The 22,997-nt window shown below is 47.1% G+C and overlaps 1 protein-coding gene across 1 annotated transcript; it reads left to right on the top strand.

The window, feature by feature from the left end:
• The first annotated feature begins 7,099 nt into the window (after positions 1–7,099).
• On the top strand, positions 7,100–10,021 carry LOC140223442 (uncharacterized). Its single transcript, XM_072295284.1, has 3 exons — positions 7,100–7,374; positions 8,014–8,808; positions 9,361–10,021. Exons 1-3 carry the CDS (start codon positions 7,100–7,102, stop codon positions 10,019–10,021), a joined length of 1,731 nt encoding a protein of 576 aa, XP_072151385.1.
• Positions 10,022–22,997: the final 12,976 nt, after the last annotated feature.

Here is a 22,997-nt window from a genome sequence, read left to right as displayed (position 1 = left end):
CTGGCCATGTTTGTTTACGAAGCATAAATGGATCATATATCACTCTACTAGCTAAAACTGATGGAGCAGCAAAAGTCACAGATTACAGGCCAATTTCTCTCCTGAATACATCCATGAAGATTATAACAAAGCTTTTGGCTAACAGGCTACAAAAGGTTTTACAATCACTTGTTCATGCCAATCAATATGGTTTCATTAAAACAAGAACCATACAAGACTGCCTAGCCTGGGCCTTTGAGTACCTTCACCTATGCCATCAATCCAGAAGGGAGATCATCATACTTAAACTTGACTTTGAGAAGGCCTTTGACAAAATCGAACATAAAGCTATGCTCTCAATCATGCAACAGAAAAGTTTTGGAAGCAAATGGATTCACTGGATGGAGCAGATATTTGGTTCAGGCACATCTTCCATCCTACTTAATGGTGTTCCTGGCAAAAGATTCAGTTGTAAACGAGAAGTTCGTCAGGGGGATCCCTTATCTCCTCTTCTGTTTGTATTGGGAGCAGATCTTCTGCAGTCTATTCTGAATTTTTCAAAAGAGCAAGGTCACTTACAACTCCCTATCCCTTTGACATACAGTCAGGATTTCCCCATCCTCCAGTATGCTGATGATACTCTAATTGTTATGGAGGGCTGTCTCATTTAGATCCTACACTTGAAACAGCTTCTGCAAAATTTTGCAGTGTCCACTGGCCTTAAAGTAAATTTCTCTAAATCCATGATGGTGCCTATAAATGTTCCAGAAGATAGATTGCAGCTCTTATCACAAACATTTGGCTGTGCTACAGGTGGTTTGCCTTTTACTTACCTTGGGTTACCTTTGGGTCTCACTAAACCTAGGATTGAAAAATTTCTTCCAATGGTATCCAGATGTGAGAGACGATTAGTAGCCACATCCAATTTCTTATCAGATGCAGGAAGACTTCAGTTAACAAACTCGATTTTTACAGCTATGCCCATGTTTCATATGTGCACTTTCTTGTTGCATAAGACGGTGTACAAACAGGTGGATAAATATAGAAAGTGTTGTCTATGGCAAAAATCTGATATCAATAATAGGCAACCACCTAAAGCTGCCTGGGACTTGGTCTGTCGGCCAAAGAAAGTGGGTGGTCTTGGTGTTTTGAATCTGAGAACACAAAATGAAGCTCTACTTTTGAAATATCTACACAAATTCTTCAATCATGCAGATATTCCATGGGTTCATCTGATTTGGGAGAAATACTATGCTACTGGCAGGCTTCCAGGACGAATAAGAAAAGGTTCTTTTTGGTGGCGTGACATTGTCAAACTTATTGATAAATTCAAAGGTTTAGCGACAGTAACAGTGGGCAATGGGTCAACATGTTTACTTTGGCATGACCTGTGGAACAATAAGATTCCTGCACAAGAATACCCTCAACTATACTCTTTTACTAGAAAAGATGATATATCTGTCAGGCAGGCATATGTGCTAACAAATTTACAACATCTCTTCACCCTGCCCCTCACTCCACTGGCCATGAATCAATTGCTACAATTGGCTTATGATTTGGATCTTACCTCCACAAATGATGGATGGACATATATTTGGGGCAATCAGCACTTCTCCTCTTCCAAAGCATATCGGACACTAATGGGCCAACAGTATGTTCATCCAGTCTTTCAGTGGCTTTGGAAATCAAAATGCCAAAGCAAACACAAGTTCTTTTTCTGGTTACTACTTAAAGACAGATTGAGTACTCGGAATGTTCTTCGAAGGAAGCATATGGAGTTGCCTTCTTACTCCTGTGTCTTATGCATGCATGACATAGAAGAAACTTTATTTCACCTTATCTTGGAATGTCCCTTTGCGCAAGAATGTTGGATTAATATTAGTCTGTTTACAGATTTGTCACAAGAGCCCTATAGTATCCTAAATAGCTTCAGAATTCAACTGCAAGTAAAATTCTTCATGGAGGTCATTATTCTCATGTGCTGGTGTATTTGGATGGAAAGGAATGATTACATTTTTCAGGGCATCAATCCATCGGTTCATAGTGCTATGTCAAGATTCAAAGTTGTGTTTACGCAGGTTATGCTCCGCGTAAAAGAGGATTGGAAGCAATTGATGATAGAATGGCTAGACCGTACTCTGTAATCTATATGATCTTTTTTCTTTCTTTCTTTGTTTCTTGAACCGATTGTCACCTTTCTTGCTTGTTCTTTTTAATATATAATATATAACCAGCAGGGGTCACTCCTCTCCTGTTTCATCAAAAAAAATAAATAAATAAAAGGGGGCGCATGGAAAGCCAATTCTCTACTAGTGTATGAGTATTAAAAGTGTACAAGAACAATGCCAGCAAACAACGAGAGCTATGCATCTCATCACTACGGGAAAGCTACAAATTGCCGAGTGTATTTTTTTTGCCGAGTGTTTTTTTTCGAGCACTCGGCAAACAAGCTCTTCGCCGAGTGCCAAGCTAAAAACACTCGGCAAAAAAAATACACTCGGCAAATCGGGGCTTTGCCGAGTGTCAAACAAAAAACACTCGGCAAACTACCCTCTTTGCCGAGTGTCAAAAAAGACACCCGGCAAAGAGGGTAGTTTGCCGAGTGTTTTTTTGACACTCGGCAAAAAAATAATTTTTTTTCCTCTTTTCACCTTGAAATTTTTTCTACTCCCCATATACAACACGTGGTACTCCATGTTAAAATTTGGTATATTTTTGGATTTATTTGCTATATTTATTTAATTAATTGCATTTCAAGGAAATTTTTTGTATAAGTCAAATTTGAACTGCAAGTGATTCAAATTATGGAAAAAAATGAGTAGAAAAATGATATTCATGTTATTTGGCTCAATTTGAGACCTGACCCATGAAATGAAAAGAAATTTCGAACATCTTGTTCAGGAAACATGACAATGAACGTGTGGCGGTAGTATTTTTAAATTGTAAAAAAAACAAGCAAAGTCTGAAAATCATGAGATTTGTAGTTATGTGATGATATAATACGTGGAAGCTGTGGAAAAAAATTGGGAAGGATTTGCACATTTCATCATGTACGATGATTACAAACCGAAGCATATCAGAAGAAGAATAGTAACTTTGAGAAGGATTCGATAAAATTTAGAGTCGAAGTGACGGTCGAGTTCGGTTTGACTACAAAATTTTTTGTATAGTCAGTAGAGAACATATCTTATTTCGTGTGAAAATTTGGTATTTTTTTAAAACGGTTGGATATTTTTAAATTTTTTTTTAAAAAACTTTGCCGAGTGTCCTACGGTGGACACTCGGCAAAGAAAAACTTTACCGAGTGCCCACCTAGGACACTCGGCGAACCTTTCCGGCCCGGCCCACAAACACCACCCACCCGGCCACGCCCCCCGCCCCCCCCCCCCCCCCCGCGCTTCTTCCTCACGCCGCCCCCGCCCCTCCACCCGTGCCCCCCTCCTCCCCCTGGCCTCCCCTCACGCCGCCCCCTCCTCCTCCCCTAGCTCCCTCCCCCGGCGGCCCTCCCTCCCCCGGCGCACATCCTCCACTCCTCCTCCCCTTCCCTTCCCTCCCCTCCCCTCCCCTCCCCTCTCCCTCCCCCGGCTGGATCTGGCGCCCCTAGCTCCCCTTTCTTCCGCGGCCAGATCCGGTGCCCTCTCGGCGGCGGGTCGTGGCGACCGGGGCGGCGGCGCGGCGTGGCGACCGAGGCGGCGGCTTTGGATCTGGCCGCGGGGCGGCGGCGGCGGCGGCGTCCGTCACGGGCCACCTCATCCACGCCTGCCTCTTCCACGTCCCCAGGTAAGCCGCAGCAGATCTGGCGCTCTCCTTTCTTCCCCGGCTGCTGGGCGGCGGCGGTGGCAGCGGCGGGTCGAGGCGGCGGCGGCGGCGGGTCGAGGCGGCGGCGGCGGGTTGAGGCGGCGGGTCAAGGCGGCGTCGCCGGGTCGAGGTGGTGGCGGCGGCGGGTCGAGGCGGCGGCGGCGGGTTGAGGCGGCGGGTCAAGGCGGCGGCGGCGGCGGGTCGAGGCGGCGGCGGTGCGTAGCGGCCGGCCGGTGGTGGTGGCTGGCCGGAGGTTATTTTTTTTTTAATTTTTCGCAAAAAATGTTGCCGAGTGTTTTGTGGCCACTCGGCAAAGTCTTTGCCGAGTGCGCGACACAAAACACTCGGCAAATCGGTGTTTGCCGACTCAGAATTTGCCGTGTGCCGTTTGTCGAGTGTTACACTCGGCAAACGGTTCACCGAGTGTTTTTAGCCCTTCGCCGAGTGCCCCTGGCACTCGGCCATGTTTCTGTTTCCCGTAGTGCATCTTCTTGTTAGATTCCTCATCTTGGGGCCGTCATTGTCGTTTACAGTGGCACAACCTTTGTAAGATAGTTCTATGAAACATGTTACAATTTATACATTATCTATGAGCTCGCAAACTTGTATATTATGAGGCAATAAACTTTTGCACCTTGCTCTACTTGTACTGCATTTTTGCTCAAACACTGAAAAAAAATGAAAACTGAGTTTATATTCAAGTTTACTCAAAATTTAAAAAGTTAATATTAATTCTAACATATAGCAGCACACAGTCTCGACAACGCATAATATGAGCTTTGCATGTTGTGCGAGTTCATTGTTTTTCTGAGTCCACTCTCTGTTCACATGGGTTACAATATATCTCAATAAATGTTGTGCCACTTCCTAGAATTCAATGATGAGAAAGTCACTAGTCAGTTGGCTTCCATGCATATGTAATATCGATCACACTATAGTTCTTGTCAAATAACTAGTGCTCTCATATGACCATAGCTAAACTACATACACAATCATTTTTATGTAGCAATGTAAATGTCTTTTATGTATAAAATCTTTGTCTAGAAACATATTTGAAACTAAAGTTTTATATGATATCTATATTATCTTCTAGGAATTGTATATCTATTTGATTCAGTAACATTCTAGAAGTTCTCTTTGAGTTAAAGATATTTAGAGATGTTAATCGGCAATCGGCGTGCTATGTTAAGGTAGTACATTGATATCAATTTTTTGGAGCTGTTTGGTTTCCAATCCTTAAAGCCTTACCGTTCATTTGACAACCATTTTGGAAGGGGTATGAGAATTAGCAATGGAAGTTGAGGGACTTAAGGTAGTGGAATTTTGGTTCCTTAGGATGGAAGAGGCATGAGAATCGTCATGGCCGGAACCTATAGCTACCACAACGGAGCCCTCACCGATCTTGGTGGCAGTGGTATACATAGTGGTCAAGGATCCAAGCGGGATCCTGCTGTCGATCCACCGGTAGGCTGCCATGTCGGTGTTGTCGCCAGCAGCCGCCCCTCCACAGCCGTCATCGCCGACAACAACGCATCGGTTGACTTCGTACCTCCTCTATGCATCCGAATAAGGTCTTCATGATGGGATCAATTGTTGTTGATTGCTTCCCGTGGGTTCCTTAGGCCAACGCAGATCCAGTTTGCGTAATAGGAACTAGGAAATCTCGTGCCCATATGATCATTTGGTAAGCCAGGCACGGAATGTCGCGACCGGGTTCCTGTGTACGTGGTGGGTAAGCAGGTTGGTGTGGTGATGATTACAAAACAAAAACAGCGGAATGCCGATGGATGTTTTTTGCTCTAATCTTTCCTGCTTTCACACCCTCTAATCTACGCAATAATGGGCCAGGTGCAGGTGGTTATCTCTTGCATTGGTGGAAAACATTATCTAAGACACTCATGCTTTTATAGTATGTAATAATATGTTATAGAAAACTCATGCTCTATTGTATATATAGATAATACTTGTCATGCGGCAATGTTATATAAATTAAAATGGGCCGAGTTTAGTTCTTAGCTCTGACTAAGAGTATTGATGAAATAAAAGGATGGAGATATCGGTTTCAAGAAAAAAGATGTAATAGAATGTTGATCTATTATATTGGAACCATTATCTATATGACCTGATTTTTAGCCATAAAGTTCAATTTAGTTACGATAGCTTTTGCCATAAGACAATGCGGTGCAAGATTCTAGCTCTGCCACTGGAAAGAAATGTGCACTCAGGGAGGGACTCGAATACCTTCTATAAGGATAAAGCTAGCAGGCACGTGAATTTCATCCATTGGGAATAAAGAGGGAAAGGGCTCGTGATAATCAAGAATCAAGGTATCATGCTTTGGCGGAAAGGCCAAAACCCAGCGGCAAGGGAAAACCATATTCTTAGGTCCATCTCACAGTTCTTCTCTACTTTGGTTTAGTACGAATACCTACTAGTCCCAGATAGGAGTGCTCCTTCAGAAGTTTCAGGTTCGAGTCTTCGAGATCTGCTTTGATCTCGGTTGCTCTTAGCTCCTTGTTGGTCGACATTTATCAACCTGGTATGTAGCACTACTTACTAGAAAAAAACAATATTGCTTGCTTACAGCAATACAGGCTACAGCGTTGTCGCCCCCTTCTGTTATTTTGTTCTCTGCAGAAAAAAAAGATTGCTGTGCACTGTTGATTGTCTTAATGTGGTTGTTGTGCTACTATATATGCTCATAGGTGGTGGCGAAACTGATCATGGGTTAGGCCAGTTAATTTGCTGCTGCTTTCTTGCTTGGTCTTGTGCGTACAGAGAATATATATTGGTCACCATGAGGCCGCGGCCATGGGTACTATTCTTTCACATTTTACTTCTTTCTTTCAGACTATTCTTTTCATACTTCACTATTGAAAGCTGTAGCATACAGGGCATATATATAAACACATATTGTGCAATTTAAGTTTCACCAGTTAAACAATAATAGGAATTGAAACAACATTTGTATTCGAACATCCGTATCCGATTGACAAATGGACGCAGATATATCTTAATTCATTTTCATAAAACAAGCTGCGACAAAACGAGACGACCTCCATTCATTTGCTTACTATATATACTAATTCTTCTACTTTAGGTAACGCTCGAGTCTGAAGCAAGGGGCGACCTACTTTCTAAAATTTGTAGAAATTCAAGTATAAAAGTCATTTATTTTCATGGCTGGGATGGATTCGGGACGGCACCAGTCCTTCGATCTGTTGCCCAGAATGTCCTTGATGGTCTGAAGGCTCCTCCTGAAGAAACATGGTTTGACCGAATAGTTCATTTGGATTGCTCAGCATGGAATGGTAGAAGAGCCATGCAGAGAGACATTGCTGAGGAGATAAAACTTGGCAATGAAACAATGGCATTGCTGGATAAGCAGGACGAGGAGGATGACTTTGATGGAGTGGACCAAAGATCTAGGGATGTGGTACGAGGTGTTGCTACAATGATTTATGAAACCCTGAAGGATAGCAAATTCTTGATCCTTTTTCTTAATGGTAGTGATGAGGAGATTGACGTGGCCACCATGGGTGTTCCTCCATTTTCAGAATTCCGAAACCATGCAATGATATGGACCTTTAGGAGAAGGTCTCTGACCATAAACTCTAGGAGGAGCATGTCTATGAGAGACAAATTTAGATACACCCAACATTTCTACGGTTGCAGGCACGGACTCTGGCAAATGTTTAACAGTGTGCTGGATGGTGAGGTTGCTGCCATAGTAGCTCGTTACCCATTTCTGCGAAGCATCAACGCAGCAAATACAATGGTCAAAGATTGCTGCCTCTACGAATTCTTCCTACACTACAATTTTCATAGAATCACCAAATACGATTGGGTTGCTCAAGCTTCAAACTATTGGATATGCGATGGAATCATAAAAGAGGACACTGCAAAGGAAATCAGTGACTCATTGCGTCGTGAGATAACATGGGAGTGTGATGATGCTTTGCTTGATGAGGTGCTACCAAGGGTCATGTTGGGAAGTAGACCGCCATTTTTGCGGGCTGTGAAAGAGGGCGGTTGGGGCTATGAGGAGGGACCCTACCGCTGGATTTCAGTCACCTCAAGGAATCTAGAAGCACACGGTGTGCGAGAAATACCTGCAGTGACATCATCCTTCTTCCTGGCATTTGAAACACCAAATTCCCCAACAAATTTACCAGCTAGCTTGTTCACGAATGCCAGATACCTTGGTGTGCTTGTTCTCTGTCATTGTGCCTTCAGTTTTGCATCACCTCCTTTCTTTGTGTGCCAAGCCCTAAGGTTCCTCGGATTGGATCACTGCACAGATGATACCACCAGTCATAGCAGTGAGGAATGGGCGACTTTATGTGGTCTATATGTGTTGGATCTACGTTACACAGTCTGGAATGAGATATTCTCTCAAGAGAAGTTGGAGCTCATGATTAACCTTAGGGAGCTACATGTAGAAGGAAGCAGATGCTGGCCGGACAATACTCACCTGCAGGGACGGTTACTGAACCTTGAGAAGCTCAGAATAATCAAATCACAAGGTGAGACATTAACAGATATTAGCACGTCCTTTATGGACAAGACAAAGTTGGAAATACTTGACTTGTCTGGAAGTCTTTGGGTGACAGTTCTACCAGCCAGTCTATCAAAGGCTTGTAGTCTTAAGGTGCTTGTTCTTGATGGTTGTGAAGAATTGGAAACTGTTGTTATCCCTGATGCTCTTCCTTCCTCTCTCATATCTTTCAGCTTTGATAGTTATGGGCCAGCATCCAGGAAATGGATACCATGTGTTGAGTTACCCCCCAGCAATTTGCGTCCATCTTCTGCAGATGAGAAGCAAGCCAAAACCTCCAAGATCTCCTTGGAAGGCTGCACCCTACTAGAAAATTTGTTCTTGCGTGGCCTTCCCAACCTTGTGGAACTGGACCTCTCTGGAACTGCAATCAAGATGCTCAACTTTGAAACTATGGTGGTGCAGGTCCCAGGGCTCAAGCGACTGTTTCTACTAGGTTGTGAGAATCTTCGTGCAATAATATGGAACAAGAGGTGTTTTAACTTAGAGTTGCTGTGCATTGATACACGAGCTGGAATCCGACATCCTTGGCCATCCCTTGGCCTTGACCAGAAGAAATCCTTTAGACTGCATGCTGTTCTAGTGGATGCAAGGCTTGTCCGTTCCCTTTACTTCCCAATAGAAAACCGAATGACAGCCCCGAGTGAGGATTTTCAGTTTAGCATCCATTTTACCTCTTCATCCATCAACAGTGGTGGTGCCCTACAATTTGAAGGACCCTGTAAGGAGAAGATCAAACCCAGCCACCACTTGAGGCCTCAGGTAGTCCCAACAATCCCATACGTGGATGTCCCTGATGTGGGGGGAGACGTCCCAATGCAAGATTTCCCGCAGCTTCTCCCTCCAGCATCAGCAGTGAATCGCTACATTGAGGTCGCTCAAGGGAGCCACAGTCTGGAGAGTGAACTAGCAGTAGCACAAAAGAAACTTCATGATATTATGGCATCCCATGCTGAGTTCCTTCATGTCCATGATGTCTCCATGAGTGCTAGTTTGCATTTTATTTTCTATTATTCCCGCGTTAGGTGGTGCCGTGTAGAACGGTGCAGTAACATGGAAACCATCTTCTCTGCGGACTCGACCAGTTTCAGTCAAATGGAGACTTTCTGGGCATCGGATCTGCCCAAGGCCCGCTACATCTGGTGCAAGAGCAGTAAGCCTGACTGGATGGATAGAGGTGACTATCGCTCCTTTGTTAATCTTCGGCACTTGCACCTGCGCTCCTGCCCCAGACTAGAGTTCGTGCTACATGCTGATGGAACCTACTCCTTCCCGAGCTTGGAGACCCTGAACATCATCCACTGCAGCGAGTTGAGGCACGTCTTCGTACTGAAGATGACATATAGCAGACGGAGGAGGGACATAGCCACCTACGGTGCAACGTTCCCGAAGCTTACCACCATCCGCCTGCATGACCTACCGCTGCTGCAGCAGATATGTGTGGTCAAGATGGTGACGCCCATGCTGCACACCGTCAAGGTCAGCGGTTGCTGGGCCATGCACCGGCTATCAACCGTCATCGCCACTGGTGGCCAAGAGAAGAAGCCGACCGTGGAGATGGAGAAGGAGGTGTGGGATGCGCTGGAGTGGGATGGCCCGGAGGCAGGCCACCACCACTCCCTCTTCGAGGTGCGCCACTCTCATTACTACAAGAAGAAACTGGTCAGGGGCGCACTTCTTAGGTAAGTGCTGTATTCTGCGCCGCGAATCGCTTGCTGCGCTATCCATTAATTTTGCTTTATCGCTGCTGACCCATCCATGGCTCGGTCATGTCTGTCTCGTTGTTGAATGCACAGGTGAGTTGCCGAGGCTCGCTTATTTTCCGGCATTTGGGTTGGACTGCTGCTACTCCCTCGCCATCGATCTTGGTGTTCTCCTTTAATTTGCTATCTCTTTGTGTTGTCGGCCATCGATCTTGGTGGAGTTGGCAAAAATTGATCAGTAAGTGTAATTATTTGCTAAGAAGTTAAAAGAAGAAGCCTCCTGGCTAATGGCTGTTCTATTTACGACAGCATTTGTTAAGTATCTCAAATAATTATCTCAGACATTGAATTTGGGTGTATGTTGGAGCTGACTGTATGTGTGATTCAGTTACAACGGGGGATAAACTTCCAGCTTGCTATGTAATTTGACTATATGTGGGACCATGTGTTTGCAGCTAAAAGAAGTTTGCTATCGTTGCCGCTGCTCCCATGCTCCTGAAATGTTTTTTTAGTCTAGTATATGTTTTATTTGAAAGTACCTATCTTGAAATTCTGTTTTGAGGTTATCTAGTCCGTTCACTTAATTAGGCCTTTGATTTTTACTCATTTACGTGGCTTGTGTCAATTGGGTGCTCTTGTGTTCTTTGATTTAATTATGTTTTGCAGCTAAATTATGTTTTATGAAAAAGTTTTATTGGGTGCCTCAGGTTCTACCTTACCCTTTTTTTTTAACGAGAGTAATGTGAGAACACAGGTTGATATGTGTTCTTGTGTCAATTGTGATGAGCGATCCACACATGTGTTGGTTTGGAGCTTTAGTTGCGTAAGCATGCTACGCATGATTGTGCTAGCTTATGGCTAACTGAAGATCGCTACATGAATTGAACACTAATGATCTAATAGTGACAGGTAGCATTATAAGCTGCCTCTTATATATGGTGCCTTTGGGTCGGGACCTGACAAAGGCTATAGTCAGTAATGACAGCTAAATCGTGTCATGTGATTATATTAGGTTGTACCAAGTTTGATAGTCTATCAAAATGTTCTATGTGTTCTTGACAGATTATTTAGAGCATTTCATATCCCCAATATTGATCACAATGCTAAAAGGAATTCTTATTATGTCACCATTTAAAAGACTACCATTATAGCCCCCAGTACATAATGGAAAAGTAGGACACAAGAATTAACTTTAGAAACAATAACCTTGGCGTGTGCACGGGGGCAAGCAACTGCATCTCTAAGCCTTGAACTTCGCAACCATAGCCTATTACGTTAGAATGCTTTATGGGAAGACGCAGCTCAATTCACATAGGAGATGCGAGTTTTTCACGTGTCCAAATTTGCATCTCTGATATGAAACATGTTGGAGATGTGTTTTAGCAAATCTGCGTCTCCTATGAGGGTTATTGCAGATGCAGATTTGAGAACCCACGTCTTCAATAACCTCATAGAAGATGCGGATTGGAAAAACGCGTCTCCAATGACTTTCTCACCAGAGACACGTTTTGCAAACCCGCGTCTCCAATCATGAATTAAAAAAAATATCATGGTCTAGAGACCCAGATCTAGGGACATCTTTGATTTGCATTGCCTGCAACCAATTCATATAAACGAGATACATCGGATCATCAATATAGTACTCACATGCGTGTGCATCTGTACAAGAAGAACTGAAAGTAGAAGTAATTGTGATAGTACTACGTCCATCTTTTTCTCGTTAGAACGATCCTGGCACTTTCGGTAAGAAAAAGCAATTGAGACCTGCTAGCTATACGAACGAGTACTGCACTACGGGTCTATATCAATATATATGTCCAGAGATCTGTTCAACCAAGGTTACTAGCACACGAAGGACATATAGAACTTAGATCTTACTAGGAGCAAATACTTCTAGGTTTTAGAACTTAGAACTGAAGCTGTACACTCAATATAAGAAAGAACACTATAACGGGTAGATTATACTGGTCGACCAAGGTAATGGCCTCTCGTGTCTGGGCATCCATTTAGCAATCAAGTTCTTGTTTAATTGTACATGATTAGATAGAGCAACTAGGAAAATATAATAAACAGTACTATCATGCTGTCAAATTACAGCCAACTGCAACTACCTCCTCAATAATCCTAAGACAACAGCCAAACAACATTCAACAGTAATTGCAATGGATTACAGTTCCAAGTACTGGTAATTGTATTCAGAATGGTGCAATGGATCTTACCCCAAAAGAACTTAGCCAATCCAGATCAAAGTGAACACGCAATGGAAGGGTAATTTATTCTGAAGTATTTTTGGCAACCAAGTAAAAGAAAGCAATATGAAATATAACAGTGCATATTTACAGGCATATGCGTGTTGAGTAGAAACATTAAGGTGGAATATAAGGGTAGCAGATGGAAAACACAAGAATAGTTCATGTTATTTTTTTAGACAATGGAAATACAAGATACTTGCCTTGTGAAAGTTGTCTTCTTCCATATTTCTTCAAGATCAATACTGCGATGGATATCGGAAATTCTTAGCATGCCTTCTTTTTCCTTGGCAGAACTGAGGAGTTTCAGTACAGAGATTCTGCTTCAAACAAGCACGTACTTAGAAATTATGTTAAATCATGGACTGTGCCTGCGGCTCACCGATCCACTTGAAAGGCTTGGAAGAGAGGGCAACCATCTGGGGTGTGTGTGCTCTTGTGGTACCAGTCGCTGAGCAGCGGTTGCAGGTTCAGCTCGCTGTCGTACTTTCCAGTCGTACCCTGCCTGTATCACAAACGTGCATTAGATATAAAAAATTCTACTGCCTAGTAAGACTGAGTTAAATCAGTAATGGCAAAAGTGATGAGACAATTTCAGTCAAGTAACAACATGCTGCATCAGACAATAGCATGGTGTTATTAGGTAAAATTCAGGAACCGGTGTTTACATATATGAATATATATACAGGAGTAGCAATAACGTCTTCAAAAGGCATCAATGGCAGAAGCAGAAATTTCCCCAATTGCATAATCAATCATGAAAGTTCTGCAGAAAACGTAGAGGGGATCAAAGAAGTGAAACAAATTAACTTGTGCCAGTTAATTTGTTCTCTTTCTATCACAGTACAATGAAAATAGTTCTATTTCTATCACAATAAAAAAAATAGCTATTGCTGATCAGAACAAGACTAGCAGCTACCTACAGATAAATGCCAGTAGAGTCTTGACGATCAAGAAGAACAAAAGCCCGATTACCACGGCTTGAAAAAATTCCAAAGCAGCGATCCATGACTTAAGCATCATGGTTCGTAGATGCGGATGAGGAAGAGAAAGGGAGACAGCAGAGAGAGGACGCGAATTCCGGTTTCAACCAGATTTGAGAAAAAAAACGGGTCCGGACACTACTCCCATATGTGAGACGTGGGTTAAGACGCAGGTGAAGACGCATCAGCGATGGAAGACCTGGAATTATCGGTGACACGTTTCGTGGAACCGCGTTATCTATGTACGAACATTGGAGATGCGTTTTTCTAAAAACAAATATATTGGAGACGCGTTCAGTATACACGCGTCTCTTATATATTATTGGAGACGCGTTTTAATTCCGTACCTCCGATGATGATGTGATCTTTGTGACTTTCTTACATAGTAGCTGCTCCTACACCCTTTATTCCTAGATAAGAAGTGGATCTGTGCTCACACGCTACCTGGCGCAGGGGGCAAGCGTCGGCAGCCGGTAAGGCGGCGCAAGCGAGATTGTTCCCAGCCACGACTGGGGTGGGGATCAATTCTTTTTTTCCCATGCGGTTTGATGGGGTTTGGACGAGATCCACAACCTTCCAAATGCATTTGCGACGCACCTCCACCCTGTTCCACAGCTTGCCAAAGAATGTGGGACGGGAACCGAGATATACGGGTTGAACAAATATGGACGGGAGTACAACAAAAATAACCGGGAATCAGGAACTTAAGCCTTGTCACACTATACAAAGTCTGACTCAAAACAATGACGCATCAACATGCTAAGATGCTAAGAGACCATCAGTGAACTGAAGGGAGGATCGGAACACAAGGGCATTATCCTCTTTCTCTTTTTTTTTAAAGAAATTACATCTTGCTTCACGCTACAATGCTATTGCTAAGCTAGCTATTGTATGTCTGCACCTGCAGTCATGCGTGCATGATGCCACATTCCAAAGCCGAGCCGCCCGCAACCATGCAAAAAAGCAGTGCAGCACTACAACTAGAACAGGTGACATGATGATTTCTACAGCAGCCACCGCCCAGCACCGCTAGAAAGCTAGCAAAGTATAGCAACGCTAAGCGACAAGCGAGTAGTGATAGTGGCAGCAAGGTGCAAGCGAGCCTGCTCCAGTGCGCGGTCGACTCCTCTAAGGCTCTAACGCACGCTGCTCAGGCCTGCTGCCTCGTGGGCCGGGAAGTTAGGAGGTGTTTGGGAGCACTCCACTCCATAAAAAATTGCTCCACTCCACCAACTCCAAAAATTTCGCAGCCAAACGCGTCTAGCTCCAGCAACTCCGGCTCCAAGAAAAAGGTGGAGCAGGGGGGTAGATCCACGTTTTCTGTGGAGTACCTCAAGAGGTGCTCCAAAAACCCCCTGTACAGATCTCCTCGTGGAGTTGGTGGGTATTTACCCGCCATTGCCACTCGTTACACAGTACCGGTTCGCGAAACATAAAACTCTCGTTGCCCGTTCCACCCGCGCGCCGGCGGCTGCCCGTTCCACCCGCGCGCCGGCCGCCGCCCGCCGCGCCCCGACGCGCCGCCCGCCGCCCGACGCACCGCCCCGTCCTACCCGCGCGCCGGCCGGCCGCCGCCCGCCAGGCCGCCCGCGCGCCGGCCGCCGCCCCGTCCCGCCCGGCGCGCCGCCTGACCGCCGCCCACCGCCCGACGCGCCGCCCCGTCCCACCCGCGCGCCAGCCGCCGGCCGCCGTGCCGCCCGCGCGCCGACCACCGCCTGCCGCCCGACGCGTTGCCTGCCCGACGCCCGACGCGCCGCCGTCGCCCGCCCGCCGCGCCGCCCGGGGCGAGCTCCCGTGTCCATGTCCATGTCCATGTCCATCTTCTTCTGGTAGGTGCCCATAGAAGAGAAGAGGAGAGGAGAGTGAGGAAGAAGAGAGGAGAAAACACAAGAGTATGACATGTGGGTCCGTTAACAAAGGGTAAAATAGACCATTCACAACAAGTGTTCACGTTTTTGGAGCTGGAGCACTGCCATCAGCCAAACACGTGCAGGAGCTCCATGTTTTTTTTGAAGTCGGTGGAGTGGAGCTAGGAAAGTGTGGAGCTGGTGGAGTGGAGCTGGTTTTTCTGAAGTGGAGTGCTCCCAAACAGGCCCTTAGTATACTTGGATCCATCCCGGATAAATCCAAAACGGGATCATCCCGGTTCTTTTTCCGTGTCGTTACCGATCTATACCGCCTCGTTTTTATATAGCTCAAAATATAGGGTAAATATGGGAAAACGGGTGGCGGGAACGGGATATTTTCTGTCCGCTTTCATTCTTACCCACGGTAGCTTAGATCCTGTTTGGTAGGACTGTGGCTATGGTTGAAACGGGACGGCTGCGGCGGCTCCGGTGAAGTAGCTTCTCTGGTGAAGCTGAAGTTTGGCAAAACAGTCTCTCCTGTGTCTTTAGGAATGGCTGTGATAAATCAAATGTTGTCCTTTACTATAGGGATTGTTTGAATAGATGAATGGCATACTTAACATTTGTTTATAAATTTGAGTTTATTAGAAATTTAAAAAATAAAAGGATTATTATTTAAGAAATAATAAAAGGATTATTTTTACTCTTTAATTTTTCTTTTTCCTTAATCCGGTCCACATCCTTCCATTCATTTTTCTCCCTCTCCCGGTCTCCCTTTTTCCCTTTTCTTTCTTCCTCTCTTTCTTCTTCCTTCTCCTTTCTTCTTCTTCTTTCCTCCCTGGTGCACGCCTGCTGCCTCCTAGCCCCTGCGCGCCTAACTCCCAGCGCCACCGGCCCTTGGCTCCCCTGGCGCCTGACCCCCTGCCCCCCAGCACCACTCCCGGCGCCCCGAGCCCCCTCCCTGGCCGCTCCTTAGCACCGTTCAGCACCACGACCCGGACACCCCGCGCGCGCCTCTGCCCAGGCCCCTGCACGCCGCTGTCCGCCCGTTCGCCACCACCTCGCCACCGCGCCCGGCCCCCCTGCGCCGTGCCGCTCGCCGACCACCCACTGCGCGCCTGCTTGCCACCCCGACCCCCTCCGGTGCCGTGACACCGCGTCTAGGCCCCGGTCGTGCCGCACACCACCGGCCACTGTCCGCCCCCGCGGTTGCTGCGGCTCCAGGCGCACCGGGGAGTCCGGACCATGCGCCCGCCACCACGCCGGGAGGCACTATCGTGGCGGCCAGGAGGGCATCCTAGCCACAGGAACGGGGCGCCGCCAGCCCCTCCGCCGGACACAAACAGCGCACTGCTGGCCCTCCGCTGGCTGCATCCTGAAGCCCACCACCGAATCTGCCTCTTTCAGCCGCCGGAGCCCATTTTCTAGCCACTGGAGCCGCATCCCCCTCATCCATTCCGCCGCCACCGCCGCCGCCACGAGAGCGTGAGATCCTAAGACTGAACGAGAGAGAGGAGCGGTTCGGGAAGGAGTGGTGGCAATTTGGCTGTTATTTTGGCGAAGTTCAGGGGTAGTTTCGTAACATGGGGGGCGCGGATGGAGGGGAAGCCGTGGGGAGCTGGTTTTTCTGGCTTCTACTCCCCAATACAAATTGGAAAACAGCTTCACGGGTTCTTCACGAGAAAAGCCATTTTTTGGAAGGGCGTTTGGTACGGCTTCTCCAGAAGCCGTTCGAGAAGCCGTCCAATAAGCCCTACCAAACAGGCCCTAAGATCAGAAGAGGCACATATGCGTAAGAGGGTGATAACTACCATGGAGAAAAACTATGGGTTAGTCATGACGATGTTTAGCCGGATAGTAGAATATGGAGAACAAATGTGTAATCAGAAGATAGAAAAGAAGAGTTACAGAGCTAAGACGCGATTACAATCTAGAAAGCCATGAGCTTCAGTCCAAAATTTGGGACACAACAACGACAACATGCCAACATGGCGGTGCTGTCGTGTCATAGCCACACAATTCGATCCTAGCCCAGCCACCATGTTTAAGTATCCCCCTAATGCGGCCACAGAGGCATAGTGATTAACACTAGCGACAATGAGAATTAGAGAGATGGTGATTTCTTGCTGTGTAGCATTGTGATCAGTGGACCACCGAGAATAGAAAAATGTAGGAGAGAAGAAAGGATAGATGGTACAGTAACGTGGAGTTCCGACATGATCCAGACCAAAGCAATTTGAAAATTGATGCAATTTGGAAATCGATGTTTGACGTGCATGTCCGTCCTTAGCAAGTTGTAGGTAGTATTCAACAATCGGAAATGACCCGCACCGTCAAGGGTGTGTCTTCAATGACCACGGTATGGTGAAGAAAACTCCATGGGAGCAGAACCAGGAGAGAGAGGGGATGAGCATAAGGGTCTATTTGGCAGAACTCCAGCTCGGAAAAAATAGCTCCAAATCCATAGATCCAGCTAGCTCCACCATAGAGCTGCTCCACCGTGGATCTGAGATCTCAGGAAACGTTTGGTATAGCTCCACTCTTGTCTTTGTCTTACTGTCAATTTGGGCCCATGCATTAGAATAAAAAAAGAAAAAAAATATCTTCTTCCTCACGTGGCGAGTGCGACCTCACGCACGCTGGCGAGGCAGGGCGAGGCCACAATGGTGGGGCAGGGTGGCGCTCCGGCGGGTGGGGCCTCGCCGCGCGCTAGCGACGCGTGCGAGACGGCGATGTAGCCCACGCCACACGTCAACTGCCTCCACCTCCGCGGGAAGCTCCTGCTCCTCTTCCTCTGCTACCACCACGCCGGTGCTCATGGCGCGGCAGTTGGCCCGGCACCAGGCGGCGGCGCGCTGGTGGCAACGCCGGCAGGTAGGAGGCGGCGGCGGAGGCGTAGATGGCTGCTCCTGCTGCTGCACCACGGGCTCGTCGCGGTCGGAGTCCAAGCTCCACATCATCGCGCCGGCGGCTGCTCTCTCTCTCTCTCTCTAATCCGTGAGCATCTCCTCGTCGTCGTAGAGGCACTGCGTCGTAGAGGATCTCCGGCACTTCGGCGGCAGGTGCGAGCGGGGCTCCGGCGGGCAGAGCGAGCGGGGCGGGCGGGGCGAGCAGGGCTCCCGCGGGCGGAGCGAGCGGAGCGGGCGGGGCGAGCGGGGGCGGGCGAGGCTCCGGCGGGCGGGGCGGGCGGGGCTCCGGTGGGCAGGGCGAGCGGGGCTCCAGGGGGCAGGGGCGAGCAGGGGCGGGCGGCACTCTGGCGGGGCAGAGAAGAACGATGGCATAGCAGAGGAAGAGAAGGATGGCAGCGTTTCGCACGAAGAAGAAGAAAGAAGAAATAGAACGAACCAGTCATTTTCCACTAATGAGTGGTAGTGGTGGGTAATTTTCTCCAACTCCACCACATTTGATTTCGTTGAGCCACCCCTGAGGTGCTCCACCAAATCCATGGATCTGGGGGTAGATCCACCATCTTCGTGGAGCAGATCTGTGGTGGAGTTGCTAGATCTAAAACCTTTTGGCTGAAAAAATCTAGAGCGGAGCTGTTTTTGAGGATTTGGAGCTACGTGAAGCTCTGCCAAACAGGCTCTAAATGAGAAGGTTTGGCCTTGTGAGCTGCAGAGGAGAGGCATAGATATCACATTGTTGAATTCTGGCAGATGATGCCCACAAAAAAGACTCTGGGATCTAGTAATTCCAGATTTGAGAACCCTGAACATGTGTATTTTACTATTTTAGCTTCGTGGATCCACATATATCACCTCCATAAAAATGTCCTTTGGGATCTAATTGTTCAGAAAAAATATAGAAATGAACATCCCAACTTCTTTTGCTGCCCTATGCGAAATGTCTCTCCTTTTTTGGAAAGGAGTCATGTTGGTAGCATAGGCAGCCTCTATAGGTTAGCAGTGGAAAATCGGGAGCAGGGTTAGATTCTGGGAGGACCATTGGTTTGGGAATTCCAATCTTGCTGTCCAATATTGGCACCTCTATGTTATTGTGAATGAGAAAGGAGAAACTATTAACCAAATTTGGGCTAGTGTCGATTTAAAGCTGACCTTTAGAGCATCTCCAACAGATCCCTTTCCTCTTTCCTCCTTTTAGCCATAAAAGATATTTAAGGGAGAAAAACCAGCTCCAGCAGATCCCCTTTCTCTTTTGTTTTTTTCTCCATCTCCTTCCCCCCTCCCTCTCCCCTTTACAAAGACGAATTCACACGTCCCCCTTTCCTTCTCCTCGCTCACTTCTCCTTTCTAACCGCATGATCTACAGGCGCGCGAGGAACGTTGGCCGCCTGACCTGCCTGCTGGTCGCCTCGTCATTTGCACGCGCCCCTGTCGTTCATTGCCAGCCACCTCACCATCCCCCGTCCGCGCTGGCCACCTCTTCGTCCACTGTCCACACGCGCCCCCGCCGTCCACAGCCCCGTCTGCCATCCGTGCACTGCTAGCCACCCTCGACGTCCGCCACCGCCAGCCACCTAGTCGTCCGCTAGCCACCACCAACCGCAGTGGCATCCGCATGCCATCCGTGCCCAGCTAGTTGCTACCGTTGTCCTAGGCGTCCTCGTGCCATGCGCACTACCGGCCTACCCTGCCGCGGAAGGGCTGGCCTCCTCCATCCTGGCTGCGCCGCCCTTTGCCCTATCCTCTGCACCCGTTTGGCCCTTCATGCTGCCCCGCAAGTGCCGCCGGCCTACCTTATGCAGACGGGCTAGCTTGCTCCATGCTGCCTACCGCTGCTCCACCCCGACCATGGCCGGATTGTAGGCCGTCGCTGGCGTTCATCACCTAGGGGTAGGGCCCAAGCTGCCATAGGAAGGAGATGAGAGGATGGGTGAGGAAAAAATCAATTAGCCCCCTGACAGGCAGGCCCCACGTGTAAGGAGATGGAAAGGGGAAAGCGAGAAGGGAATCTGCTGTAGCAACTCCAACAGATTGAGAAAACTAATCCCCTTTCCTTGTAAACTATAAATAGCCATAAAGAGGATTGAGGTAGAAAAAACCTTCTCCAACAGATTGAGAAAACAATCCCCTTTTCCTATATTTTTTTTTTCAATTAAGGAAAACCATCTCCTAATCCCCTTTAGAAAGGTGAATCAATACCCTCTCCCCTTTCCTCCTTTTCTCCCTGCTACGTCATTTCTTGCCCGCGCGCCACTGCTCGTCCCCAGCGAATCCTCTTCTCGCGCTGCTGAAGCCACCCCCACGCCTCTGCTAAGCCACCCCTGCACCGTCGCTGGTAGCCATGCGTGCCTGCCCTGTCGCTAGGCCACCCCCGCGCCACCTGCGCGGTGAAGCCAGTGGCGCTGCACTGCCCGTGGCGTGCTCCGTCCTCCCTTGTCCCTTCTGCTGGTCGTATGGTAGTGCATCCTGCGGGCGACGTGGTTGCTATTTCTGCAGAAAGAAATTTGGTGGTGGTGTTGTTCTTCTTGGGGCTATTGGGCTTTGTGGTAGTGTCAATCTTTAGAGAAAAGGAGCAGGAGTTCTATGGTCATATGATGGGGAAGCAGAGATGCAACCATGCCGGTTGCTTGCAAGTGGAGATTATTGATTGCTGTAAATGAGTAAGATAGTTCATGGAGATTATTGCTTGCTCGTTCACGGGAGAAGAAGCGATTTTTTTTTATTTTTAACCTTTTTTAAATTTATTTTTAAAAATAACCTCAGCCGAAGTTTATTTGCGGCAGGTAACAGTTTTGCTCACGCTTGACCGCCAGGCGTGGCAGGAAGCCTCTGCCGCGCCACATGCATTGGCGCGGCGGACCACTACCACGCGGGCGCGGCACCGGGCCAGACAGGCGCTGACGTGGGCGGGCGCTTGACGCGCCAGCCCGCCTGGCGCGGCAGCGCCCCACCTAGACATGCGTGCTGGCTCCTTCTTCCTCCCTCCCTCCTTCCTTCTTCCTCCAAAACACCCATGCCCGAGCTCCTTGCCACCGCCGCCCGCCACCCCACCCCCAAATTCACCCAAAATCTGGCGATTTCGGTGGGGGAAAGTTGAGGAAATCGATCCCTGCTTCATGTGGAAGGTATCCCTCTACTTTTTCTCGTGTTTTACCATTGCATTTGGTAGATCGGAGGATGTTTAGGTGACTTAGGGTTAGGTTGATAATTTCAATTTTGAATGAAATGCAATGGTATTTTGTGTTAGATGATGCGTAGTTCAGACGCAATTGAGTCTCTGCCCGCGATATTGACGTGTAGAACTTGTTGAATGTTTTGATTTAGGTATATATTCATCCAATTGTGTAGTGTACATGATATGTATATTTTTTGTTTGCAATTTGTCCAATATGTGGAATGTGTCGAGTTGATATGTCGAATATGTGCAATGTGTAGTGTATATGACATGGTGAAATGTTTGTATTTTGTAGATGGATCATTTAGTTCAATTTTTTGATGGTGGTATTGTGAAACAAAATGGGGAGTTAGAGAATATGAATGAGTCAATTGAATTCTTCGAGGGTCCTCCAAGTTTTACTAATTTAGTTGATTGTGCAATGAGAAAGTATGGATGTAGAGTGGATGAGATGAGTTTGAGAGGTCGTTTTAATTGTGGGAAAGCTAGAGCTCATTATGTTCTCATGAACTTGGCATCCAATTCAAATTGGAAGCATTATAAGGATGTAGTTCACGAAGCAAATGTTGCATGTTTGGAGGTTATAGTTGAAATTGTTCGTATGCCTGGCCCAAATGTTATCTTGAGGAAGGAAGTGGTGGTAGTGAATCGTAATGGTACCTAGGAGTCAGAAATGTTGCATCACATGTTAGGTGAAATAGAATGTGCTTTTGACTTGGCTATTGCCAATGATGATTTTCCCAATAACATTTTTAAGAGGGATGAAGCAAATATAGATGATGATAATGTCTCTATGGGTTCCATGGTAGTGAATTCGAGGAAGATGGGGTAGTAGGTATCGAGGCAGAGGAGGAGTCACTATCTCAGAGTGGTGGGCATGAAAATGAGGACGAGGAGATAGAATATGAAGAGGATGGACCGCAGTTCGACACCGCAACCGTGCATGATGTAGAAGGAATTGGTCGTATGGACGAATGTTTCTCTTACACCCAGAACGAGTTGCGGTTGTTAAAAGAACGTTATGTCGAACTGCCACCCGTTCCCAATGATAAGGACATCAGTATGGTCCACAAAGCCATATGTGAATCTAGTATGGTGAATTTCGAAGGATGCTCTTTAGTGAGAGTCCAGTGATTAAGAAGGGAATGAAGTTCAATAGTCTTGAGGAGCTGAAGTTTTTCTTGGCTGACTACGCAGTGAGGTTATATAGACCTTTTAGCGTAGTTCACTCTAACAAGAACTTAAGGTACAATGTGATGTGCAAGCAAGGATGCCATTGGCGTGTATGTTCTCGGCTAATATCAAGCACCGGACAATGGAGAATTTTAAATGTTGTGCAACCACATACTTGTCATTCGTCACAGCCGAAGCGAGTGCACGTCCAGTGCACAGCAAAGTACCTTGGGTGGCGTATCTTAGGCAGTATCCGTAAAGACAACGAGACTTCGGTGCCATCCCTCATGGAGTCCATCTTCGCCTTTAGTGGGTACCGTGTCAAGTATTCAAAGGCTTGGCGGGCGAAGCAACACGCCATTGCCCTGCTTTGGGGGGACCGGAAGGAGTCTTATGGCATGGTTCCTAGGGTACTCACAGTTATAGCCTACTACAATCCTGAGGTTAAATGGTTCGTTGACTCATGTGGCATGATGCATCCTGACAATGGAGTTTTGAAGCATATACTCCAAAGGTAATTTTGGTGCTTCCCTCAATGTAGTGAGGCATTTCAACATTGTCATCCTGTGATACTTGTGGACGGTACATTCTTGACTACAAAGTATAAGGGTACACTAATGATGGTAGTT

The sequence above is a fragment of the Setaria viridis genome, chromosome 7 (genome assembly GCF_005286985.2).
Source record: "Setaria viridis chromosome 7, Setaria_viridis_v4.0, whole genome shotgun sequence".
In the NCBI taxonomy this organism is placed as follows: domain Eukaryota; kingdom Viridiplantae; phylum Streptophyta; class Magnoliopsida; order Poales; family Poaceae; genus Setaria; species Setaria viridis.
The sequence above is the reverse complement of the archived record's forward strand: the minus strand, read 5'-3'. Positions and strand labels throughout refer to the sequence as shown.